The 22,729-nt window shown below is 50.9% G+C and overlaps 4 protein-coding genes across 4 annotated transcripts; 3 read left to right on the forward strand and 1 right to left on the reverse strand.

Moving 5' to 3' along the window:
* Positions 1 to 6,236: 6,236 nt before the first annotated feature.
* On the reverse strand, positions 6,237 to 6,620 carry KRP23_6927 (Transposable element Tc3 transposase; the record flags this gene model as incomplete). Its single annotated transcript, XM_067892176.1, has 1 exon — positions 6,237 to 6,620. The coding sequence occupies one exon, from the start codon at positions 6,618 to 6,620 to the stop codon at positions 6,237 to 6,239; it is 384 nt and encodes a 127-aa protein (XP_067744081.1).
* Positions 6,621 to 16,242: 9,622 nt separating this feature from the next.
* KRP23_6928 (uncharacterized protein) lies at positions 16,243 to 17,684 on the forward strand (the record flags this gene model as incomplete). The annotated part of the gene is made up of 6 exons (XM_067892177.1): positions 16,243 to 16,546; positions 16,611 to 16,966; positions 17,042 to 17,104; positions 17,194 to 17,220; positions 17,305 to 17,456; positions 17,519 to 17,684. 6 exons carry the CDS (start codon positions 16,243 to 16,245, stop codon positions 17,682 to 17,684), a joined length of 1,068 nt encoding a protein of 355 aa, XP_067744082.1.
* A 325-nt stretch (positions 17,685 to 18,009) lies between these two features.
* On the forward strand, positions 18,010 to 21,459 carry KRP23_6929 (DNA damage-binding protein 1; the record flags this gene model as incomplete). Its single annotated transcript, XM_067892178.1, has 1 exon — positions 18,010 to 21,459. The coding sequence occupies one exon, from the start codon at positions 18,010 to 18,012 to the stop codon at positions 21,457 to 21,459; it is 3,450 nt and encodes a 1,149-aa protein (XP_067744083.1).
* Positions 21,460 to 21,574: 115 nt separating this feature from the next.
* On the forward strand, positions 21,575 to 22,724 carry KRP23_6930 (uncharacterized protein; the record flags this gene model as incomplete). The annotated part of the gene is made up of 2 exons (XM_067892179.1): positions 21,575 to 21,760; positions 21,831 to 22,724. 2 exons carry the CDS (start codon positions 21,575 to 21,577, stop codon positions 22,722 to 22,724), a joined length of 1,080 nt encoding a protein of 359 aa, XP_067744084.1.
* Between the last annotated feature and the right edge of the window lie 5 nt (positions 22,725 to 22,729).

Genomic DNA, 22,729 nt, shown 5'->3' on the forward strand with positions numbered 1-22,729 from the left:
GATCTTGGCGGCAAAAGCCACCTTTCAGGGACGGAGTGTATTCTCAACTGGGGCTTCTCGCCCGTTAGTTCCATATCTCAAGTATTGTCATACGTCTCCAGCAATTTCTCACAATTACAGCAAGTCCTATAGTGGGATCAGTATAAATCCTCAACATATTTGAAGCGCGGGTCCAGGCTTTTGCCTCCGGGTCGCTTGGACTTCCATCCAGCTTTCAACAACACTCCCCACACATCCTTAAACGCGACAACGCCCCCGAGACTGCTGGCTGCCTCCGAAGAACCACCCTCGACGTTAGTTCTCGTGCGGCGGCGCTTCCTGGCACGGGATGGCTCGTCCCGCTTGCGTTTCTGTCCAGGCGGCGCTCCCTCCATAGCCGTCCTGATTTCTTGTGAGAGGGAATCGATGAGGGGGCTGGACGCGTCGTCTATTCGTCAAAAATATAAAGGTCCACAAATATGTTTTTGCATCTATTTTTATATTCCATATGTATTCAAAATACGTATCTATTTATGTTTAGAGTATCCAACAAATTTTGTTTGGCGCCAACAATTCAATGAATACTCCCCCCCCCCCTACTTCGATACAAAATCGTAAATGTATGCACCAGTGGGCAGCATTGATGTCACACGTACATAAACCACATACAAAATTGAACATATATGCATACAACGCGCCGAATGCCAATCAATTCACGACGGCATGTTCCTTGCTGGTGCTGGGTCCATATTGGGCCTTCTAATGCACTTAAAGCCCCCTCTCTGATCACCTGGAAAATAATCTAGCTCTGTTTTAGCGCTATAACGTTGACGTTAGGGCCCACGTCATATTGGCGCGGAATTAAAGCGCCAAACGCAAGCGGAGCGAAAGCGAGCATCATCCATCTACCAACACCGACGCGTCATCGTCCAGAAAATGGGCCACGATGCGGATACCCGTCCGTAAGTTTCGATATTATATTTCCACGGAGGTACGCGGTACCATACCGTGACGGTGCCGACACGGTGCCGACAGCGTGCCTACACGTGTTGATTGGTCAAAAAAATATATTTTTCTTTTATTGGCTAAAACGACATGAGTGGGCTCACACACAAAAAGAAGCAGCCAGGCAAGCAAGTGGGAGCGGCGCATGCGTGCAGGGCGTCCGCGCGCGGGGGGAGGCGGGTCCCCTTGCCTACAAGATGCAGCGGCAGGAGCAGCGGCAGGAGCAGCGGGGCGGCGCATGCGTGCAGGGCGTCCGCGCGCAGGGGGAGGTGGGTCCCCTTGCCTACAAGATGGATGTAGATAATACTCTAGGACCACTTCGCAACTCGCGCCGATTGGCTAAAGTGGTCTCCGGAATACCTCCAGCGCCTCTTCGGAGGATCCCCCTTTTCGGATGCGAAGTCCCCCCGCGTGGGGCCGAGAAGAAGGGATGGGGTGTTCCTGTACGCCGGGCGCGGAAGCAGCGCCGTGCTTGGCGAATACCACCAAGATTATCAACTACGCTGCAGCATGTGGGGCCTGGTGACCCCTGCGTGTACACAAGATCACACACCAAGCCGCGACGGACCTGGCGGACCCATCGCGTTCAAGATCTCGCTGCCAAAGCACGGAGGATCCGGTAACCCCTCCAGTGTTCCAGTTATCTACCAAGGCGCCAGGACATGGTACACCCTCGCGCTCGGACAGCTCAAGCATCAGCTGCTTAAGTACCAAGGCACGGAGGGCATGGTGACCCCTCCCGTGATCAAGATTTCCCACCACATCGCGACGGACCTGGTGCCCCGTAGCGATTCTGATCCAGCACCAAACCACTGAGGACGTGGTGACCCTCACGTGTTCAAGTCTGCCCATCAAAACGCGGAGGACTTGGTGGAGCCTTCGTGTTGCACGATTATCGTGATCCACCGTGGCGGGAGATCTTGGTGACTCTCCTGCTTCCGTACAGTTCATCTGCCGTTCACCTCGGCCTCGATACATCAACATTAGGTTAAAATCCCACAGAGATATTGGGCTTCGACGCCCCCAGCGACTTTCAGGGCTCTATAGTTTCTAGTTAAACACAAATAGAGGACCTCATTAACCCCCCCCCCCCCATAATACTCTAGGAGGAATACATGTTAATGTGCATTGATGGCTTTCTATGCTTAGTCTGGGTATGATTTAGTGATACTTCTTAGTGGAAAGTTTCGAGTTCTTAGCCAGCGGCTTCCCCATGCGTCCCTCAACGAAGGCCAAGTGAACACTGAAGCGATCCATGAGCCTCACGAACACAGCCCCACTCACATCTCCGATGAGAGAGGCAGCGATGAAGCCCATGGAGACGCCTTCTGCCGCAAGAAAGCGCCCAAATGCGTTGATAGTGGTTTGTAGAGCGCGCTGGGAGTTGACTGGCGCAAGGTCTTAGAGGCTCATACTGAGTTGGAGTGTTCTGTCGGCAGGAGCGCGAATATTCGAGAGATATGAAATGAACTGGTGATTTGTATTGGCGGTCAGCATATTTCCCCCCCGGTGCCTACATTATATGTCGGCACGGCGTCGGCGTCGTGTTACCCTACACCTAATTACTCTCATTGGTCGACGTTGAGTGTCTCTAGATGTCATTGGTCAATAAGCTGTTATCACGTCCACACTGCCTATACTAAAACAAAGTAAAAATAATATGTCGGCACCGTGATGATATTCATCCATATTGTTTTGACCAATCACAATCGTATATGCCTCCATTTTATAACGACGGCTCTAATGCTGACTTATTAGCCAATCAAAACGCAACCTAAAAAGGTGAATTTAAATCGAAAGTCATCATTCCCAGCTGCATCTTGTCTGATTTGCTCACACCCCTGTCTTTGTCAAGCACTAAAAGGGCGAGTTTTGCGCCCTTTTACATTAGTTTGACTTACATTTGTATGGTATAGTTCCGAAGAGACTATAGCAGCTCCTCGCGAAAGGGTTCACATGGGAATTTCGGCCAATACAAACAAGCCACGGCCAGCGCATTTAGGCGTTTAGAAAATGCTATCACTATCGATGTAACATTTAAGGCCTCCACGGGTACGATTTGGATTTTCAAACCGAATCCTGACGCGTGCGAAGTATAGCGCATTCTGGTCGGCCATGTGTTCCTGAGCAAGACCGTTTCACCATGGTCGAATATGCCACCTCTACACCAGGGGGTGAAAGATTTTCGAGTGCAACCACTGCAGTAGGACCCACAGAGCTGACACGAAAAATGATTCTCAATATTTTATCCAAGGTCGAGCCCGCAACTGGAGCCAGCTCAAGACCTACTGTTACTTTCATGGTTCGTAATCGCTGGTTGGTGTGACGCCTCTATCTGCCATGGTTGGAGGCAAGCGCTTGCGTTGTTCCGCTGGCATGGACGACTAGGCTTCACATTCTAAACGTTTTACCAGGCCACAGGCCTATCATCTACAGTGCTTGGTCGCAAACGCTCACGGTATTTCACCAACGCAGAGGATGACCAGCTGCCAAGCGAATTGCACGATCGCCAGCATTATCAAGCACGGAGATGAATGCAGAAAACTCAAGCGCTCTGTCGCTTGTCAACAAGACTACTCCTGGGCAGTTCTCAAGGGAGCGAAAATGGAAGGTTGAGCGAACGCTCGTCGAACTACGTATAAATAACAACATAGCAGACCGGTTCATTGAGCAGCCTCCAACGCGGCAATTTCTAGAGCTGTTATGCCTAGGGACATCCAGTATTTTGCCTTCACAGCGTGGCTTGGGTGACATTCTTCTTGATGATCACGCTGAGCGTTGCTACAAGAAAGCCACCAACGCTAACGCTCTGCGAGCGATGCAAGACATTGGCGGCCGCATGAAATTCGTATCTCATGTGTGGCAAAATGTGTGCTAAGGGCACTTAACGTGATTCCTACTGACACAGTCGCTGATGTATACCCATCCAAACGCTGAAGACCGACACGAAGGCATCGCAACTGCAGAACAAATTGAATTGTGTCCTGTTGCGTGCGCAGTCGTTAGGTCGGTGGAATTATCACTGATGATGCTAAACAGTGCTGGTGTGCGAAGCAGATTCTATTCCGGTGGTCTAAAATCGCTTTCCTGTCCTACTTCGCTCACGACATCAACAACCTGATGAAAGCGGTAATGAAAACTTCATTCCCGCAGATTCATGTGAGGCTGTGGCGGCTGCCAATGCCCTGAACGACTCATTTAACAAATGGTTAAAGCGGGCCAGAGATGTTATGGAGAAGGCGTATGGATGCAAACAGAGTCTGTGTTCACTTTGTGTGACTCGATGGAATTCAATGCAAGCATGCTTTGCTTCGCTACTTCGAGTGCTATCAGCACTGGTGATGTTGGCACGAAGATCGCATCGCGACGACGATTTCCCTGATGTATTGTCTGTGTTCCTGGAGAATTACTTCTGGGAGAAGCTGAAGCGCGCTGAGCGCGTGATTGCACCACTCTGGGTATCTTCGTATCGGTTGCAACGTGACCAAAACACTGATCAAGTAGGTTGGAGACATCTACCTAGGATTCAAGCAAGCACCTCAACACAGCACACGGCGTATTCAGTGCATGGTAAAACGGTGGAAGAAGTGCGAACTCTAATTATGTTGGGGTATGCACTTTGTGGTGTAGCGATTTCACGTTCCGATCCGCGTTGAGACCAGGATAAGCCTAACGTGGGCTCAACTGAGTCTTAGGACCCGTAATCTGCTGTACAAGCTCGGGTTATGTCTTGGGACTGGTGTTCCACGGTACTAAATCGCCTGTCCCGCACGACATGGCAAACAGTGTATTAGGACGAGTGTTGCACGGTACGAGATCAGTGGAAGATACACAGATGCCAAGCCGAGTCCAGAAGCCGTCAGGATAAATGGAGAGTTACTGACTAAGTCCCACCCGTCGCTGACCTCAGTCAAAGAGTTGGTGAGATCCGTAACGACTCCAACTCTGTTGGCAATTGTATAGGGACATATCATAGGTATCTTCTTCGCCAATGCTTTCGCTCCGACTTCTCTACCAACTCCTCTATAAATCGCTGGATCACGTGACATGGATCTTGTTTCGGATCTTGTTTCGTTTCAACGAAGCTGCTACATACATTCGCTATCATCACTCGTGTTTTGTTACCCCCATCACGTACACAAACAGGAGCTAGAGTGGTGAGGCGACGCGGGTGATCGCCTTTGTCGTCCAGGGTGTACAACGTGTTTGCACCAGAAAGACTCGGCCGGCCAGGAAGTCTAAGCTTCTCCCTTTCGTAAAACCCAATGGGGTCAGAACGACTTTCCAGAAGTACGGATATCCTTCTGGAACGCTTGTGTTAATCCCTATAAGCGTTGTTTACCTTCGTATGATCGGAATCCACCGGATGAGTTGTTTCTACACAGACAAATAGAATACAAAAAGTACGTTCACTTCTGGATGAAGCCAAAATACCCTGGGGTTTATATAATAGCAACGTCTTCCGTGATGATCTTAAAATATACAGGAGTTATGCACAATATACAGCTGCTATATGTACTTTTGGACCCTTGAGCAGTGGGTCCGTACACCAGTCATACTAGTGTTTCACTTGGAACACTGGTCAGTTCCAAATACACACTGTCGCGCACCACCCCAAAATAATGATTTATTACTCCTTCCAGAAGACATGTCACGACGCGTCCGAACGCTGGCTTCGCGAACAGCATTGGCACTCATTCGTTCCTGTTCTCAACAATTGCTCGTCCCATATCACTTAGTCTTTTGGACCAGTCACCACCCGAATATTCACTGGAGGCTGTTCCAGCATTTCATGCCAACTCGCCACGCGTCAGTGAATTTAGTGTCCACCATCGACACAACTGACTTCAGAATCGCTGCAGACTCGTCGCGATTCTCCGAACGCGTCAAACCCCTAGCAACAATTTGCCCAATTTCATTTGGTACTAAAAGAACCATGCGTTACATGTGTCGACTACCCTCAGGTCCGATCACCTTCAACTAACTGCAGAACATCTTCGAGTGATCGATGTGGAAGATTCGATTGCACCTTGTTTCATCAATATGAGCTTCCAGCAGCCTGGAACGCACCTCTGTTTGAGAAAGCCAGAGTCCTCGAAACATTCCTTCGTCGATACAGGCGTTAGCTCCCATGTGCTCTTCGATCGAGGCTAGCAAATGTCAGCATCAAAGTCGTAGCGACTGAACAGCGAATCACTATTGCCATTATCAGATCACAAAATATTCCCATAGCGGGAGCAATAGCGACTTCATCACTCGATGCGGGCCTTGTGATGCGCGTCTGTTAGCTTCGGAGCCTTGTTCATGGTCACGTACATGAAGAGCTCGGTGGAGTTCAAAAAACGGCGAACAGTACGGCTGGAAATAGTCAACTGTAGCTGCTCCTTGATCCCCGACGAGCTCAGCGTCTCTTGGTGTGTCGCTCGCACAACACGACGGCAGTCGCGCGGTGACATCTTCCGCGGGCGGCCGGGGCTGAAGCGCCTTCCATACGCGTCAGGATCACGCAGGTAACTGGATATAGGCTTTCTGGAGCGATCTATAGCAGCAGCTATCTGGCTAGCGCTGACACCTTGAGCTGCAAAGACATCGAAATGACCGCGCTCATACTCCGTGAGTTGGCCCTTCCGGCCCATGGCAAGACGGAAAATGAGCGTCCTGCTAAATGATATGTGGTACACATAACTTCTCAATCGACAATCTAAGTCAAAATTAGTGTGACCAGCCTCGTTTTCGAGGGCTTGTATAGAAACTCCCTCATTATGGCGCGGATTTCACTCAAAGTTGATTGGCGGAATCAACGCATAGAGCACGTTAATTGGTTCGAGTTTGGGCGCCACACTTGAAAAATTGACCGAGTTATACGGGAAAACATAGGGTGGACTATCCTTTTGGCCAGCATTGTATTGATCCATGATTTATTATGCTTTGTAACAGATACAATTACCAGTTGCTCACCTTCATGACAACGAACGAATTTGGGGAGGGCGCAGTGGTCCAGCTGTCTCTATTGGAAGCCAATTGAGACTGGCACATGGAGCGCGCAGTGGCCCACTTCAAGCTCCTCCATCCACACGTATTGACAGGCTTCGTGCCATCGTCGTTGACAAGGACCTCAACGAAATCAAGGTGCTGGAATCGAACTTTCCCAGGGCGCGCGTGTTAATTGGTCACTTTCACATGATCAAATATCTCAAGGAAAAGCTGGCTAAGCCAAAATTTTGCAAGACATCGGCAGATGACGCTACGTGGCTGTCCACGCTATGGTCTACGCAGACAGCGCAGACAATTACAAGATTTCGCATGACTCCTTCCAGGGCATTTGTGATCGTGTTGGTTTGCAGGATTTCTTCACTTACTTTGAGAAGAATTGGGATGCGTCGCAGGAACGCTGGGTGCTGTACCATCGGGCCGAACTTCCGCACTTCAGGAACCATACCAACAACAGGTTGGAGAATTTCTTTGCCAAGCTGAAGGATGCTGTGGACAGGTCCTTGTGCATGTCTGGGTGCGTGAAGGCCCTTGTTGCGTATGATCGCCGCATGGAGAATAAGTATGGCGAGGATTGGACAGTTCGTGAACAGCAACTTCGACGAGGAGATGTCCAACGTCCTTCGCTTCATGCCGCACTTCGGGGCCTAACAGATCGCAGACCAGTACACTAGAGCGCTTGCCAGCGCTGGACGGTACACGTTCGCAGTCTCCGGTGGAGAAGAAGGTCAAGTCGTGGTGCAAGGACCCCGGAAGATGCATCGCCTTAGCGTGGACACGTGGGAGTGCGTCTGCGAGATTGGAATGACGATGATGCTTCCTTGTAGACACACGATCGCCTACAGAAAGAAGGAAAATATTCCTGGGCAGATGATCCCTTGGGTGCACATCGACTTTACGTGCGTCCAGTGTTACTCAGTATTTATCCATGATTTTAATACTAGCAAGCCCATGAATAATCATGTTCTAACCCATGTATATCCCATGATTTGTCCACGATTTGTTTTACAGATGGACGAATACAACGATCGATTTGAAACGTGTGAACCGGTTCTCGTTTGAGACCTTCTCGACAGACTCCAAGCTTGCACGCAAGATTGAGAAGAGGACGCATGCTCAGCGCTACCGCGAAGCGGTCAGAGCGACTCATTTGATTTGCAGTAAACTGGCTGACATTGGCGATGAAGAGGAATTCGAGGATATGATGGAATTTGTGCTGAATCAGTGGAGAAACGTCAGGCAGCAGAAGATGTCCGGTGTTTCTCGTGCTGTGATAGCGAGCGAAACCTAGACGATAGCGGGTGGGACGCAGGGGCCACGGATGAAGACGTGAAATTGGGGTTTGGGGTCAATTCTAGCGACAGGGATGATTTACCCGATGGTGAAGACAATTACAAAGAGAATGCGCGTCTCCAGGGTGCTCAGGAGCAACGGGTGGCCGCGGGCGCAGGGCCCAAAATCCTCCTTAACCCTAAAACGAAGAAGGCCGGAGATCCGCGCAAACACATGAAATTCACAGCAGCTGACGTGAGGGCCGACAGGAAGTGGTATGATGTTGCACAACGAGGAAGAAAAGCGGCTGGCGAAGTAACATTGAACGATCTACTGGATTCTCTAGAAGATGAACAACCATCCCTGATGGACAAACAGCGCCGCCTATCAGGTGTTCTTGTCAAGTACGCCGAAGTGGAGAGCAAGAAACCGAAGTATAAGCTCATGAAGAACCCGGTTGCAGTCAAGGATCCATTTTACGCGCTTCCGGACAAGCTCCTCTCTGCGTGTGTGAAGGTTCTGCCTGTTGGAAACTCTGAAAACAGCGCAATTTCAGTAGACGACTCCCAAGAAGCTGCTGCTGGCGCTAGAAAAGGGTCCAGTGCTGGTCAAGTGGAAACCGCAGTTATCAAGGATGTCGGTAATTACACGCGGGCGCAGATTTAACGTTCGTGCGAATTCAGAATTTGCGGAAGGACGTGCAGCTTGGGCTTGATATGAACAAGTGGTTCACCGTGCAAGGTATTCCGGCCCTTCCCGCAGAGTATCACGACATTGGAAACAAGGTAGCAACAGAAATTCTGGAATCGTACCCACATAAGTTAATCGAGGGGCTCCTCAACACTGCTGACTTGGCATTCTCCCTGCTGTACTGCGCTACACCTCCGACATGGCTCACGGACGCGGCGATAAGGGCTCTGTGCTTGCGCCTGGCAGACGATTTCCCATCTTGCAGATTTGCCGGGTTCCAGGCAGCGGTGTCAGCAAAGAACAAGACCAGAAGTTCGAGTGGAGGATCTGTTGACCGGGCAATCTGTGACCGGGTGATCCTGCAAGTGGCGGAGAGTGGGGTGGAGGCCGTGTTATTTCCTCTGAACTTCCTGAAGGACCACTGGTGCTGCGTGGTGGTGAGCGTCGATGCCAGGCGCATGTTCTACTATGATCCCCTCAATCAAGCTCCCTACCTTAAGTCGGCGATGGCGATGGCGACGCAGCTGAAGATTGCAGGTCTCCAAGAGTACGATGTCATCGCGCAGAACAACCCCATCCAGTTCGACGCCTTCAGCTGCGGGGTGTATGTGTGCTGGATGTTCATCCGGCACATGGCCAAAGGGCCGCCCCTGGATATGAGCTTGGCGGTGCTGCCGAGACGCCGCTTCGAGCTTTTCTATTATTTGCTCAGCGGGCGACTCCTCCCGAAGGAAGGTGTGGTGCAGCACGACGAGAAAGAAGAGAAGACGCTTGCACCTCTGGCCGGGGGCAACGACCGCGATGAAGAGAACCTCCCTCCAACCCAAGTCACGAAGTAAAGCGGCAAGTTTTAACTACAGAATAGCTACTAATGCTTCCGATGATCGATTCTGCTATTGAGTTTTATCTTTCGTTGAAGACATTGCATTCTCGAATGCATGCTACTATTATGGTGTCTGCTCTCGTTCAATGCGGGATCAGCAAGACAAAGTTTATTTCACAGCACGTATTGAGTAATGTCCTTTTACGAAGTCGGTCTCTGCATTAGCCGCCGTGGGTCATGAGCTTACAGCAACTGAGATTGATGATGTGGTGAGCAAGAAGGTTATGTCTCGGGACACGTTGCGTCAGGCTGTCGACGTCATCAATGAGAGAGAAAAGTCGCAAATGTTTATTTGAGGTAAATGCAAAGCTCTCAAGGAGAACTATAGGTTTACTGCAACACTAGAGATAGACAGTCTGGAGATCGCTTACCGGCTTCAAATGACCACGTGCACAAGTGACAACGATCCCTTTCAAAAATGACGAATTGACGCGTCTTATTGAAGCGCTGCCTCCGATGTTGTCTGACTGTCGAATGGATTGTGCTGGAATGGGTTACATGCTGTCTTCATTGGTGATCTTGTTAAATCAGCATTGGTGGAATCATACAACGAGTTGCTATAAAATATCGAAATCGACTGTGAACGATTCCTTTTGCCGCTAACGTAAAGTGCACGCATTTGAATGAACTGGGAAAGCGGCTCGTGCGCGACAACCACAAATAATTAGCAGCTCGTGCTAACGTACATTTATTGCAGAAAAACAAGCAATCTCGATACTATTGACGTCCCGACTAGTTACGCACTGATACAGCAGATACGAACAATTGCATACAAGTCAATAGAAAAAAATGCAAGTGATCAATTGAGTGCACGCTGCTATTTTTATTCACGATGAACACTGAGAAACATCGTCATTACCTACCAGCACTCCGACAAATTCTTCATTAATTCTAGCTTTCCTCTGCAGCAGGTGGAAGCGTCAGTATCTCACTTCGTGACTCCAACCGGACCTCCTCACGCTTCTACTTCAGCCAATAGTATGTATCAATCTCGCCCTTTGTTCCACCGTCGGTTATACAGCTTCAGTCGTTTCGTCATGTTGGCGATCGATGGAGGAAACAACCCGGTGCGGGAAAACCCGCTAATAGCATTGTTGGGTCGCTCAATAATAGAAGTCTGGTTGGCCGCACGCGCAATCTGAATAGAGGCTCCTTAGGACAGCACCATGTCAACTGTATCGTGCAGCTTTGCCTGCAGTGCGTTCGTAACTGTATTCGTGAAAGACTTGAATACGGCGACGACTAGCGGCTGGTACATATGGATAGCATTTGGTGGCAACGCGAGCAGCAACATTCCATTGTCGTGCGCTACGCCAATTGACTCTTAAATAAAATACCCGTCCAAACTGATAGCCAAAATAATATCAGTTTGAGCGTATTTTGGTAAGTGCAGCACGTGCCGATGTAGACGTGAGTCGAGCAGTTGTCCAGCACTAATACGATAGGGAATTCAACGCCAAGACTTGTAACTTCATCCACAAACATTGACAACCACCAACGAAAGATACTTCCTTTGCTGAACCCCTTCGGTGCACCTGTCGCCCGTGCACCCTTGATGGAAAGTTTAGCCTTCTCTGTCTTGTAAATGAGCTTGCCTGGTAGAACAATAAGGGGAGGAATCGCAGATCCCGCAGCGTTTGCCGCAACCTCCACTGTCATGTGGAAGTTGGGGCGCATCTCCTTACTCCATACGTTGGGGGAGCCCTTAAGCGCGATCACCTTGGTTAACGTGCCCTTAGGCATAAATGAAGTCTCGTCCATATTAAAAACACGTTCTCCTGTTAAGCGCAACTCGATCACGCGCTTAGCGTGAAACAGAGCACGGAAGGCGTCATAGTCCACCGTGTTCCGCACACAGGCTGTCTTCTGTGCCGTGTGTGGTGCAAGCTCAGGGTGGCGGGTTTTAAACCGCCGGTACCAGCCTTTGGTGAGCGGATTAAACGGCGTCCCAGCATGGCTCACTGCACCATGAAGCTTCTCGTAGACCTTGTTCACGCGCTCAAGGACCCGCGCTACTCTGACAGGAAAGCCTGCACGCTGCATGCCTGCAATCCAGGTGACGAGGTCGGTTTCTTGCTCTACCAATAACGCTGGCGTGGGCCCTCGACGCTATTCCGTGATGGTCCCAGTAGCTTGGAGTTCCATGGACTTCTTGAAGAGCGTACGAAGGAGCACCGACGACGTTCGTGCCACAGCCGCAAATCCCCCCCCCCCCTCGTACGCCCTGTCTAAGGCTTCTTCGACGTCTACCTTCTTGCTGCCCCCCCCCGACGCACCACCATACTATCGTTTGGGCTTCACATTTCGTAGTGCCACCTGGAGACTCGGTAAAGGCAATGTAGTGCTAGCCACCACCCAAACAGAATAACTCTGATAGTTTTTACGCCCCTGCAAAAACGTGTAGTATACCAGTGCACTAAAGCGATGCTGGGATATCTAGCCAATCAGGGGGCGCCACTATAAAAACACGAGCTGTGATTGGACAAGAACTTGCATCTTGCACTAAAACTGATTCCAGGCACTGAATTGGCACTTTCCGTTATCTCTTTCCTCGTGAACGTTCGCCGCGTACGACGTTTGATTTAACAGGGGTAAGCCTTGAGCGAAAAATTGCGCACGAGTTTTTATCGATGGCTTTAACTACGAGATCATGGTCACATTTAAGTGTAACCACGGCATCCAGATTCTCCTTGCTGGGAGAGATGCAACAGAACGGATACACTACTGTACTAAATACGTGACAAAATAACAGAAAAGTCTTGACTCTGTAGTTGCGATGGCGTTGACATCATTCCAGCGACGTTAAGAATGTGAGCAGGCAGAATGCGGTACTGAATTACAATCCGCCAAATTGCTCGCAAAAGCAAGAAAAGGGGTGGCGTCAATGGTGTTTACTATGTCGAGCCGCCAAGAGTAGTAGCAGCCATCCCTGGCGGCACTTTATCTTTACCGCAGCTCTTGCTGTTATGAAAGTTCGAGGTGCTCATTTGTGCCGCAAACGATATAATTCGTCAGTTGTGTTCCACAGATGAGTACTCTTGTCTCCTAGTGAACGAGAGTAGTGATTCAGGAGTACCTTCTCATTTCCAGGACGTATCGTTTTTAGACGATTACATCTATCGCCCCGATGAATTGGAACATATCAATATCTACTAATTTGCTATGCTGCACTTCAGGAAGAAAGACATCCATTCTTTTATTGCCAAATTTCCGTTTAAGACGTCGCATCCACTCCACTGCTCACACAGTACCGGCAAACGAAAAAAGGAGGTGGTGCCCGTAATTCAGGGATTTCGGCTTCCATACGTTGCAGACGACTCGCCAAAAGCCATTCGATACAAGCATGTCATTTTGTAGTTAGTGCTGTCTAAGCCATTTCGGACACTGAAAGATTTAATAGATCCGACCACTGCCTCTGAAGATCAATGGCTTGATTCATATACACAATGGGAAGGTACTCGCAGTAGTTTCGTGATCAGAATCATGGAGGTGCTGCAGGCGTGCAATCGAACGCTATGCAATGTGAACGAATGCAGCGGTGTCGACCACCCCATATTACACGCGTCATTGCAGAGATGCTAACTAGTTGCGTCATAAAAATCGTTCTGGAAGCGTCAATCCTCTGAGTTTGTCTGGCAAAGTGCCAATGTAAAATCCATTCGAAATAGGACATTTGGGCATACAACCACGTTCGATGGCTTTATTGCAAACGTCGCAGATAGAAAACCAAGCTGTGGTGTTATCATTTCCATCTGTATAACACTGAAAGCTATTCGGAGCCACCATTACATTGGTCAAGCAGGTGATCCATGCAGGCGCACAGAAAGCTTCTCTGAAAGATTGAGCTAGTGTTACGTCCATCTCACCAAGCCTGCGCCTCATTTCATCCATAAATCTCCAGTCCGATACTTCTTTTCGCGTCGCAGCACTACGCGTAAGCAATTCGTCAAAATGCCACACTTCCAGATCGCCAGATCCCCCCCCCCCCCCCCCCGGAGTCGTTTCATGGTCTCCGCACGCTCATTATCGCTGAGACGTCGGAGTCGGTCGATTGACACAGCTTTGGCTTTCTTTCGTTCCCTAGTTCGATGTTTTCGCTGGTAGGCTTGGCTTCGGCACCGAAACATTTCACCACTATCGATAAAATGTTCAGTAGGCAGCGTCAAGATGACATAGAAGATCATCTTCATCAGATGTTGGGTCACCTTCCTCGCTGTAACTTCTTCGGCGTCCCTCGCTGCAACTTCCGCTTGACGGTAATGCTACACTTCTGTGTCGCCATTGCCAATCGAGCAGTGTGTAGGTGCTCGCGGAAGAGGCCAAATTTCTATATAGTGTGTACAGCATCTGCCTCCGTGTAGATGCTGGCGACGCCATCGCTCAAACCCCTTTCAGTGTCCACCTCGCAGGCTGCATCGAGAGCCCGAAGGAGGTCGCTCTCATCTCCCCGAGTGTCGTCAAGATCATGGCTTCCCCGCTTGGATCGTTTGCGTATCATGCCGGCCCCATGGACGTCGTGAGCATTGACACAGATATCTCCAGAATCCAGTCTATTCATTTCGTCAAGCTTACGTTTCGTGATACGGACTCCACCACCACATCTATTGAGGTCAAACCTCCTCCCTCGTTCACCGTATTCGCCACCGTGATCTCCAGCCACTCGATCGATACCAACACGTCAATCCACGAAAATTCTCCCGTGCTCTCCGCAATCTCCATTCTCGCCCGCACTTACCACACCTCCAGCTACCCCACCGACACCAAAACAGCCAACACCACTCATGGTTCGGTATCCGTCGTACACGCCCCACGGGCTCGCGCTCTCATCCTGCATGGAATCGTCCAGCAAACGAGAAATGAGAGCGCTGGCGAGCGACGCACCACGTGAAACCACCACATTGTCCTGCCGGCGGGCAAAGGAGGACAATTTGAGCCCAACGTGCTCTCAACTTCAAGCACGGCGTCCTGCCGCCAGACAAAGGAGGGCAATTTGAGCCCGACGCGCATTCAGCTTCAATGTGACGCTTGCAGTCTTACCTTGCCTACGCGACCTGTTGACACGTCGCTGCTTCAAATTATACGGGGCTCTGCTGCCAACGCGGTTTGGGCCCGCGGCGTTTATATTGTCGGGGAGGCCTGCCATGCAGTGAGGTTGCTCCGCCTTGCTAGAAGGGTAGTCGTCTGAAAAGTCGTCTGAAAAGAGCTACCTACTAACCGTTTGATGTGGATTTACATCAGTTTCCACCCGCATCACCCACCCCAGACTCCCGATAGAAACTCATCCCCACCACCCCCAGTACTTCACCGCGCTCGCAACTGAGTCCCCTCGGCCAGGCCGGGGTGTACCGGAAAACATCGCTCTCGCCACCCTTCGGGAGTACACGCTTCATGTCGAATGCCTACAGAACGCGAAGTCCGCTGCCCAAGAAACGTTCGCGACTAACCCCTTTAGAGACGTCCCAGATTCGCAAGCGATATCAGAAAGGGGAGAGAATTACCCAGCTGCATCGAAGCACGGGACACGCCCGCAGCACGATCGACGCCATCGTCCACGCCAAGCCCAATCAAGACGAGTCCAAGCCCGGTAAACCCTATCGGTGGACTTCGTGGTGGAAATGCTGAAACGAGGTCTTAGCGTCACGCAAACCCTATCGCTCAAGAACATCGCAAGGATAATGGGGGTCGACCGTCGAGTATTTGGCCGCATGGAGCATGACATATTGTGTAGACTACACACTGCAGTTGTAGACTACTGGTTTTCTCGCAACGAAGCTGCACCTCAGAAGCTCATTGATCTGCTCGACGGCGCAGAGACCTCAGTAGATATTGCTATGTTTATTTTGACGCATCCGGAACTGACCGACGCTATCATCCGGGCCTCCAAGCGTGTCACGGTTCGTGTTCTCGTTGATCGGGCACAAGTCACCGAGAAAAGTGCAGCTATGATAAAAAAAACTGGTCGAAAACGGGGTCAACGTATATCACGCAGGCCCCAGACTCATGCACTGGAAGGTAGCGATTATCGATGGAACCATGTTGACGATGGGAAGCTGCAATTGGAGTGTGGGGGGGGAATGACGATAAATTGGGAACATACTTTGTATTGCGTGGTCCTATTGTTGGAGCACACGCCGCTGAGTTTGACCAGCACATGTGGTCTTTTGCCGTGCAAAACAACTGGAGAGTTGAGATAGGTAACCGCGGTAATGTGCATCTGTAGCGTCAAGCGATGGTGAAAGCAGGTGCAGCAGCGGACCGGCAGTTTATTTTACAAGGCACGGGCAACTACAGCACGGGCAAATGACAGTGTCGTATTCTGTACCGGTACAATAGCGACCACGCATTTCATCCCAAGATATTTCATATGGCTACATTAACGTCCACCACACCATCTCTCATAATTCGATCGCATTCCAGCAGACATGAAGCTGGCCAAGGCCGCCGCGCAGCAGCTCAAGGGCGTGGTGATCGAGTACGACGTGCTGTGTAGCACTCTGCTGGGAAAATCTGCTGCTGAGCAGGCGGAGCAGCAGCACCGCAAGATCGCGACGGAGAAGATGCGCCAGCAGAGAGATTCGTCGTCGCTCTTCGGCGCGTCGTCCATCAAGTCGATGCTGATGAGCGACGTGCGCGGGCTGCTCAAGGGCCTAAACGAGGACTCGACGGGGAAACCGTGGGTCGTCAAGGAGCGGCTGCAGAGCACGCTACAGGGTCTACCGAGCCAGAGTAATGGGCGCTGGACGGTTGCAATTTGAATGTTTGAGGGACTGACGAGCTCGTGTCACTGCAGTTCTGGAGCGAGTCACGGGCTCTGAGGAGAAGGCGGCGGCCGGCAAGTCCGAGGACGAGATTTACCTGGAGAAGCAGCTGCAATCGGCGTCGCAGGAGTTGGAGAGGATGAAGGAGAAGAAGGAGCAGGAGAGACTCGAGCGAGAGCAGTGGAGCAACAAAGGCATGGGCGCCAAGAGCAGCAATCAGGACAGCACGCTGAGGGACAAGTACATGGACAAGATTAATAAACTCAAGAAAAAGAAACAGGAAGCAACTGTAGGAGGTGCGGGTGGATTGGGGGAGGTGGTGGCAACGCCGACGACATCCGCGGGATTGTCCACGTGGGTCGTGAATGATGGAGCGAATGAAGTACTGGTAATGTGGTGCTGGACTCGAGTAAGTATATAGGTAGCTGCTGATTTGAGCTATTTTCATGCTCGTGCTGCGTAGAGCTACTCGGATCTGCGAGGATTGTTCAAGGCTGTGATCCCGCCGCGAGACCCGCTCCAGGACGTACGTACTCGTGTAATGGCGTGCACTGTTTAGTGGTGGCGTAGATTTACTTATTGTTTTGCTGCTTTGTGGCCTCGTTGGATATGCAGGACGAGTACAAGTTTTTCTTAAAGGAGGTAAACGTGTCGTTCTATTCACTAGTTGATGGTCTCTTTGTACGCCACTGACAAACTACGGCATCTTGTTATCTCTCACCAAAGATGGTGGGTCAGTTCGATATGTTCATGCTGAAGGAGGAGCAAGAGAAGTTCCCGAGCCCGAAGCCGATCCTCCGCATCTGTGAGGAATTCGGCTTGAAGCCATCCGATGTTATGGTGCTCGCCCGGCATGCACCGACGATCAAATCGGCCAAGTACGTACTTACCCTCTATCTGATTTGTAATCTACATGTAGTCACCTCCAATGGTGCAACAGGGAGGCAGGAACGCACGTGTGTCACTACATGCCCGGGGACAAGGCCATCCCGAACCACACAGCGCACTACCACGTCATGCACCTGCACGAGTTCCAGCACCTAGTTGAGGACTTCAACGGCGTATCCTACCGCGACAAGATCAAGATGGGCTCCATCGAGTTCTAATGCGCTGCAAATGTTAATCGTTCGGTCTCAAAGGATTATGTAGCCATTTTGATGATGCGGTCAATTCAAATTTGAATCGCAGTTTGCTATTTCGTGTTCCGTACACACTTGAAAGATTTTGACTCGCACTCGGAAGCACAAGTTGGCGTCTGCAGAACCCCCGCTCCGCGCCTAGCATCTTCCGTTCTGCAGCTCCCCCACGTGCTCCTTATAGCTTTCCCGAAGCTCTTGCGTGTACCCTCTCCCCCTATACAAGTTGAACTCTTCACCGTTCCCTGTAGCGAGCGCAAGAAATCGACCCTAAACCGAGTGTATCCACGGGAGAATGGCATACAGCTACGTGGCCACGGCACAGAAGCCGACGAGCGTCACGCACTCGCTCACAGCGGCCTTCACGGGACCCAACGACACCAATTTGCTGCTGGCCAAGAGCACGCGTTTCGAGGTGCACCTGTTGACCCCCGAGGGGTTGCAGCCCCAGCACGACATCAACCTGTACGGCCGCATCGCCATCTTCGAGGTGTTTCGGGCCGCCAATGAGCCCCAAGACTGGCTCTTTATTGTCACGCAACGGTTCCAGTTCTGCGTGCTGGCCTACGATGCAGCCACGCAGCAGGTGGTGACCAAGGCCCACGGAACTATCCGTGACTCGATCGGTCGCAGCAGTGAGATCGTCACAAGTGGCAATATCGACCCGGAAGGACGCCTTATTGGCATGAACTTGTACGAGGGGTACTTTAAGGTAATCCCTATTGACAGCGGCAAGGGAATTTTGAAGGACACGTTCAATATTCGTCTGGATGAGCTGCGAGTCATTGATATCAAGTTCCTGCACGGATACAACAAACCGACGATTTGTGTGCTGTACGAGGACTACAAGGCCGCGAGGCACTTGAAGACGTACCATATCTTGCTCAAGGAGAAGGACTTTGCCGAGGGACCGTGGAGTCAGTCGAACGTCGAGTCCGGTGCCAGTTTACTGATCCCTGTACCGGCGCCGACGGGGGGGGTGCTGATTGTGTCGAACCAGACTATTGTGTACCACAATGGAAGCACGTTCCATGCGATCCCGATGCAGAGCACGGTGATTCAGGTGTATGGTGCTGTGGATAAGGATGGCTCGCGGTTCCTCTTGGCCGATCAATATGGCACTTTGTCGGTGGTGGCGCTTCAGCATACCGGAAAGGAGGTAACGGGTGTGCATCTGGAAGTGCTGGGGGATACTAGTATTGCGTCCTGTTTGTCGTACCTGGATAATGGTGTGGTGTTTATTGGAAGTACGTTCGGTGACTCGCAGCTGATCAAGCTCAATGCGGACCGCGATGAACATGGGTCCTATGTTGAGGTTTTGGACACTTACGTTAACGTAGGCCCGATTATCGACTTTTGCGTAATGGATCTAGACCGCCAGGGGCAGGGCCAAATTGTGACTTGCAGTGGTGCAGATAAGGATGGAACTCTGCGCGTGATCCGCAATGGAATTGGAATTAACGAGCAAGCCAGTGCAGAGCTGCCTGGTATCAAGGGTATGTGGGCGCTTCGTGAAACGTTTGCTGCAGAGCACGACAAGTATTTGCTGCAGAGTTACGTCAGTGAGATCCGCATTCTAGCTATCGGTGATGAGGACGAGATGGAGGAGAAAGAGATCCCGGCATTTACTAATGCCAAGACTCTGTTGTGCCGCAACATGTACGGTGATGCGTGGCTGCAAGTAACCGAGTCGGAGGTGCGACTTATCAGCTGCTCCACATTTTCGGTTGGCTCAACCTGGTCGCCCCCATCGGGATCGCGAATCACGGTTGCCGCCGCAAACCCCACGCAAGTGGTGGTTGCAACGTCGGGTGGTGTGCTTGTCTATCTGGAGGTTGAAAACGGCCAAATTACCGAAAAGACCAAGGCCACGATGGAGCATGAAATTGCTTGTGTGGATATCACCCCGCTGGCTCGCAACACTGCGTCAGACGGTGATGTTTCAATGACAGGTGCTTCGACTCACTGGGACATGGCTGCGCTGAGCAGCTCGTTCTGTGTCGTCGGTCTTTGGACTAACTTCTCGGTGTCCGTCGTGAAGCTACCAACACTCGAGAAGATAACTACAGAATCACTTGGAAATGATTTGCTTCCACGATCGGTGCTGTGCAACACATTTGAGGGCAAGGACTACCTGTTGGTGGGACTAGGCGATGGAAGTCTTATGAACTATGAACTGAACGCCGAAAAAGGAACACTTGGAACAAGAAAGCGGGTATCACTAGGCTCGCAGCCTCTTTCCTTGTCAACTTTCCGATCGAAGAACATGACGCACGTATTCGCAGCGTGTGATCGCCCGACGGTCATCTACTCCAATAACAATAAGCTGCTCTACTCCAACATCAACTCCAAGGAGGTCAATGTGATGTGCCCATTCGATTCGGAGTCCTTCCCGGAATGTCTTGCCCTTTCTTCCGAAGAAGAGTTGACGATTGGTACGGTCGATGATATCCAGAAGCTGCACATTCAAACGTTCCATTTGAACGAGTGGGCTCGCCGAGTTGCTCACGACCCAGACTCGCACACGCTTGGCGTGCTGACTGTGAATTTCACGGTGGACGACACAGGTGAAGAGGTGGATCAGGGGTTTGTGCGTTTGTTTGATGACCAAACATTCGAGGTGCTCCATTCATACCGTCTGGATCCCTTCGAGACTCCATGCTCGGTGGCTGTGTGTCCGTTTTCAGGAGATTCCTCGAGTACATCCTACTTTGTGGTTGGAACAGCCTACGTGCATGAAGAGGAAGCTGAACCCCACCAAGGTCGTATCCTCGTGTTTGCTGTTACAGGCATCCATGGTGAGCGGAAGCTGCAGCTGGTCACCGAAAAAGAAGTGAAGGGTGCCGTGTATTGCTTGAATTCTTTCAACGGAAAGATTCTGGCGGGTGTTAACAGCAAAGCGCAACTGTACAAATGGAGTGAAAGTGCTGACAACGAGAAGGAACTGGTTTCCGAATGCGGTCACTACGGGCACACACTGGTGCTGTACATGGAATCACGAGGCGATTTTATTGTTGTGGGTGATTTGATGAAGTCGATTTCTTTGCTGAGCTACAAGCAGCTGGATGGTACCATCGAAGAAATTGCAAAGGATCTCAACTCGAATTGGATGTCTGCTGTGGGAATCGTTGACGACGATACGTACATTGGCAGCGAGACAGATTTCAACCTATTTACTGTGCAGCGCAACAGCGGCGCGGCGTCTGATGAAGAGCGTGGCCGATTGGAGACTGTCGGTGAGTTCCACCTGGGTGAATTTGTGAATCGCTTCCGATATGGATCGCTTGTGATGCAGAACAACACTGCAATTACTCAAAACCCTGCTGCTATTATCACCGGTCCCACTGATATGGTTGACGTGGGCCAGCCAGCTCCTGTGGTTCCAGCCGTTCAAAACCAATCGATGCTATTCGGAACTGTCAGCGGCATGATTGGCGTCATTTTGCCGATTTCGAAAGACCAATACTCGTTCTTGGTACGTGTCCAGCAAGCGCTTACCCAGGTTGTGAAGGGCGTCGGCGGCTTTTCCCACAAAGATTGGCGCACGTTTGAAAATCGGCGATCGGTATCAGAAGCACGAAACTTCATCGATGGAGATTTGGTGGAAAGCTTCCTGGACTTGCCGAAGCCCCAGATGGCGAAGGTGGTGGACAAGCTGAATAATGATGGTATGCTGGACGGCACGGACCAACTCACACTGGAAGATCTGACTCTGCGAATTGAAGAGCTTGCCCAACTGCACTGAACCATAAGTTGTGAGCAGGAATGATGACTTTGCACCTAAAATACGCCCCTGCTACTTGCAGTTTTATTCTAATCGTGGTAGCACCTGTCAGAAGACGCATTTGTCCAGTTCAGCTATGACACAGAAGAACGGAAGCGGCAAGACTGTGCGCGTGAGTATGGACGCGCAGAAGGTGAGTGCTTTGATTTCCCATCGCAGCGAAATGACCTTGCATGGAAATGAGCCCTGTCGCTCGCAGGTGAAAGGTGAAAAGGTAGAAGTCAAGTTGCCTGCGTTGTCGCCACTTTTGCCAAACAAGAAGGTGTTTACACGAAACGTATAATATACCTGCTGCAGTTAGCTTGGGCACTGAACACCGTCTCTTTGAGCAGGTAAAAGATCCTCCGATGCCCAGCAAGCCTACACCAGTAGTACCCAACGGAGGAGCAAAAGCAGTGAAGGCACCGTCACCGAAATCTCCTTCAAAGCCTACAGCCCGCAATACTCCAACAAGACTGTCGGCACCTATAAAAACGCAATCAGTCCAATCAACACCTCCACATGCCGCTCAAGGCGAGCCCCCCGAAGAAGACACACGCTCGGATGCTAATAGTTCTGTCTCTGCCACTGAAGACAGAAGCGCTTCTCCAACTTTTGAAAACGTGCGGTTGGATGATAGCGAAGCTGTTGAAAAGGCGGAGGAGGGCCCGTCAATCTTTGCGGAAGGCCTCTCTGTAGGTGTTGCTGAACCATCTCCCGATGGAATAGCTGCTGCAGAAGCTGCGGCCGCAGCTCTACGAAAGCTAGATGGCAACGGAATGGTGAAACTTGTCTACGAACAATATGATGAACTGTTCCCCATCGAAGACGGATCAACGACACAGGCAAACATCGACGAAGTTTACTGTCTGTCCTTCGTAATGCCACTCTGCTTAGTGCGACTTTCACGGCACCCGACCCTCGAACGCTTTCAGCGTGAGGAAAACGGCATTTTTGACAGTCTAGTGCGTGAGGACCCGCGCGGCACGTACCACGACTTGGAGAAGGAGCAGACATACTATGTCGTGGTGGACCAAGAAGCCGATCAATTGCGCAGAGACCAGGAAGCGACGAAGGTGCTTTGGGACAGAGAACTTCAGAAGCAAAAGAAGGTAGACAAAGACGACGGTCGTGGGTTCGAGACTTGCTCGTGCATCTACGGCAATCCGTGCGTGGATGAGTATGGTTGCCGCGATTGGCACTCTCGGCTTGCAGTGGCTACAAAGAATGGGTGGAAGGGCTTTTGAGGTTG

Source organism: Phytophthora ramorum (genome assembly GCF_020800215.1).
Source record: "Phytophthora ramorum isolate Pr-102 chromosome Unknown Phyram_PR-102_s0006, whole genome shotgun sequence".
NCBI lineage: Eukaryota > Oomycota > Peronosporomycetes > Peronosporales > Peronosporaceae > Phytophthora > Phytophthora ramorum.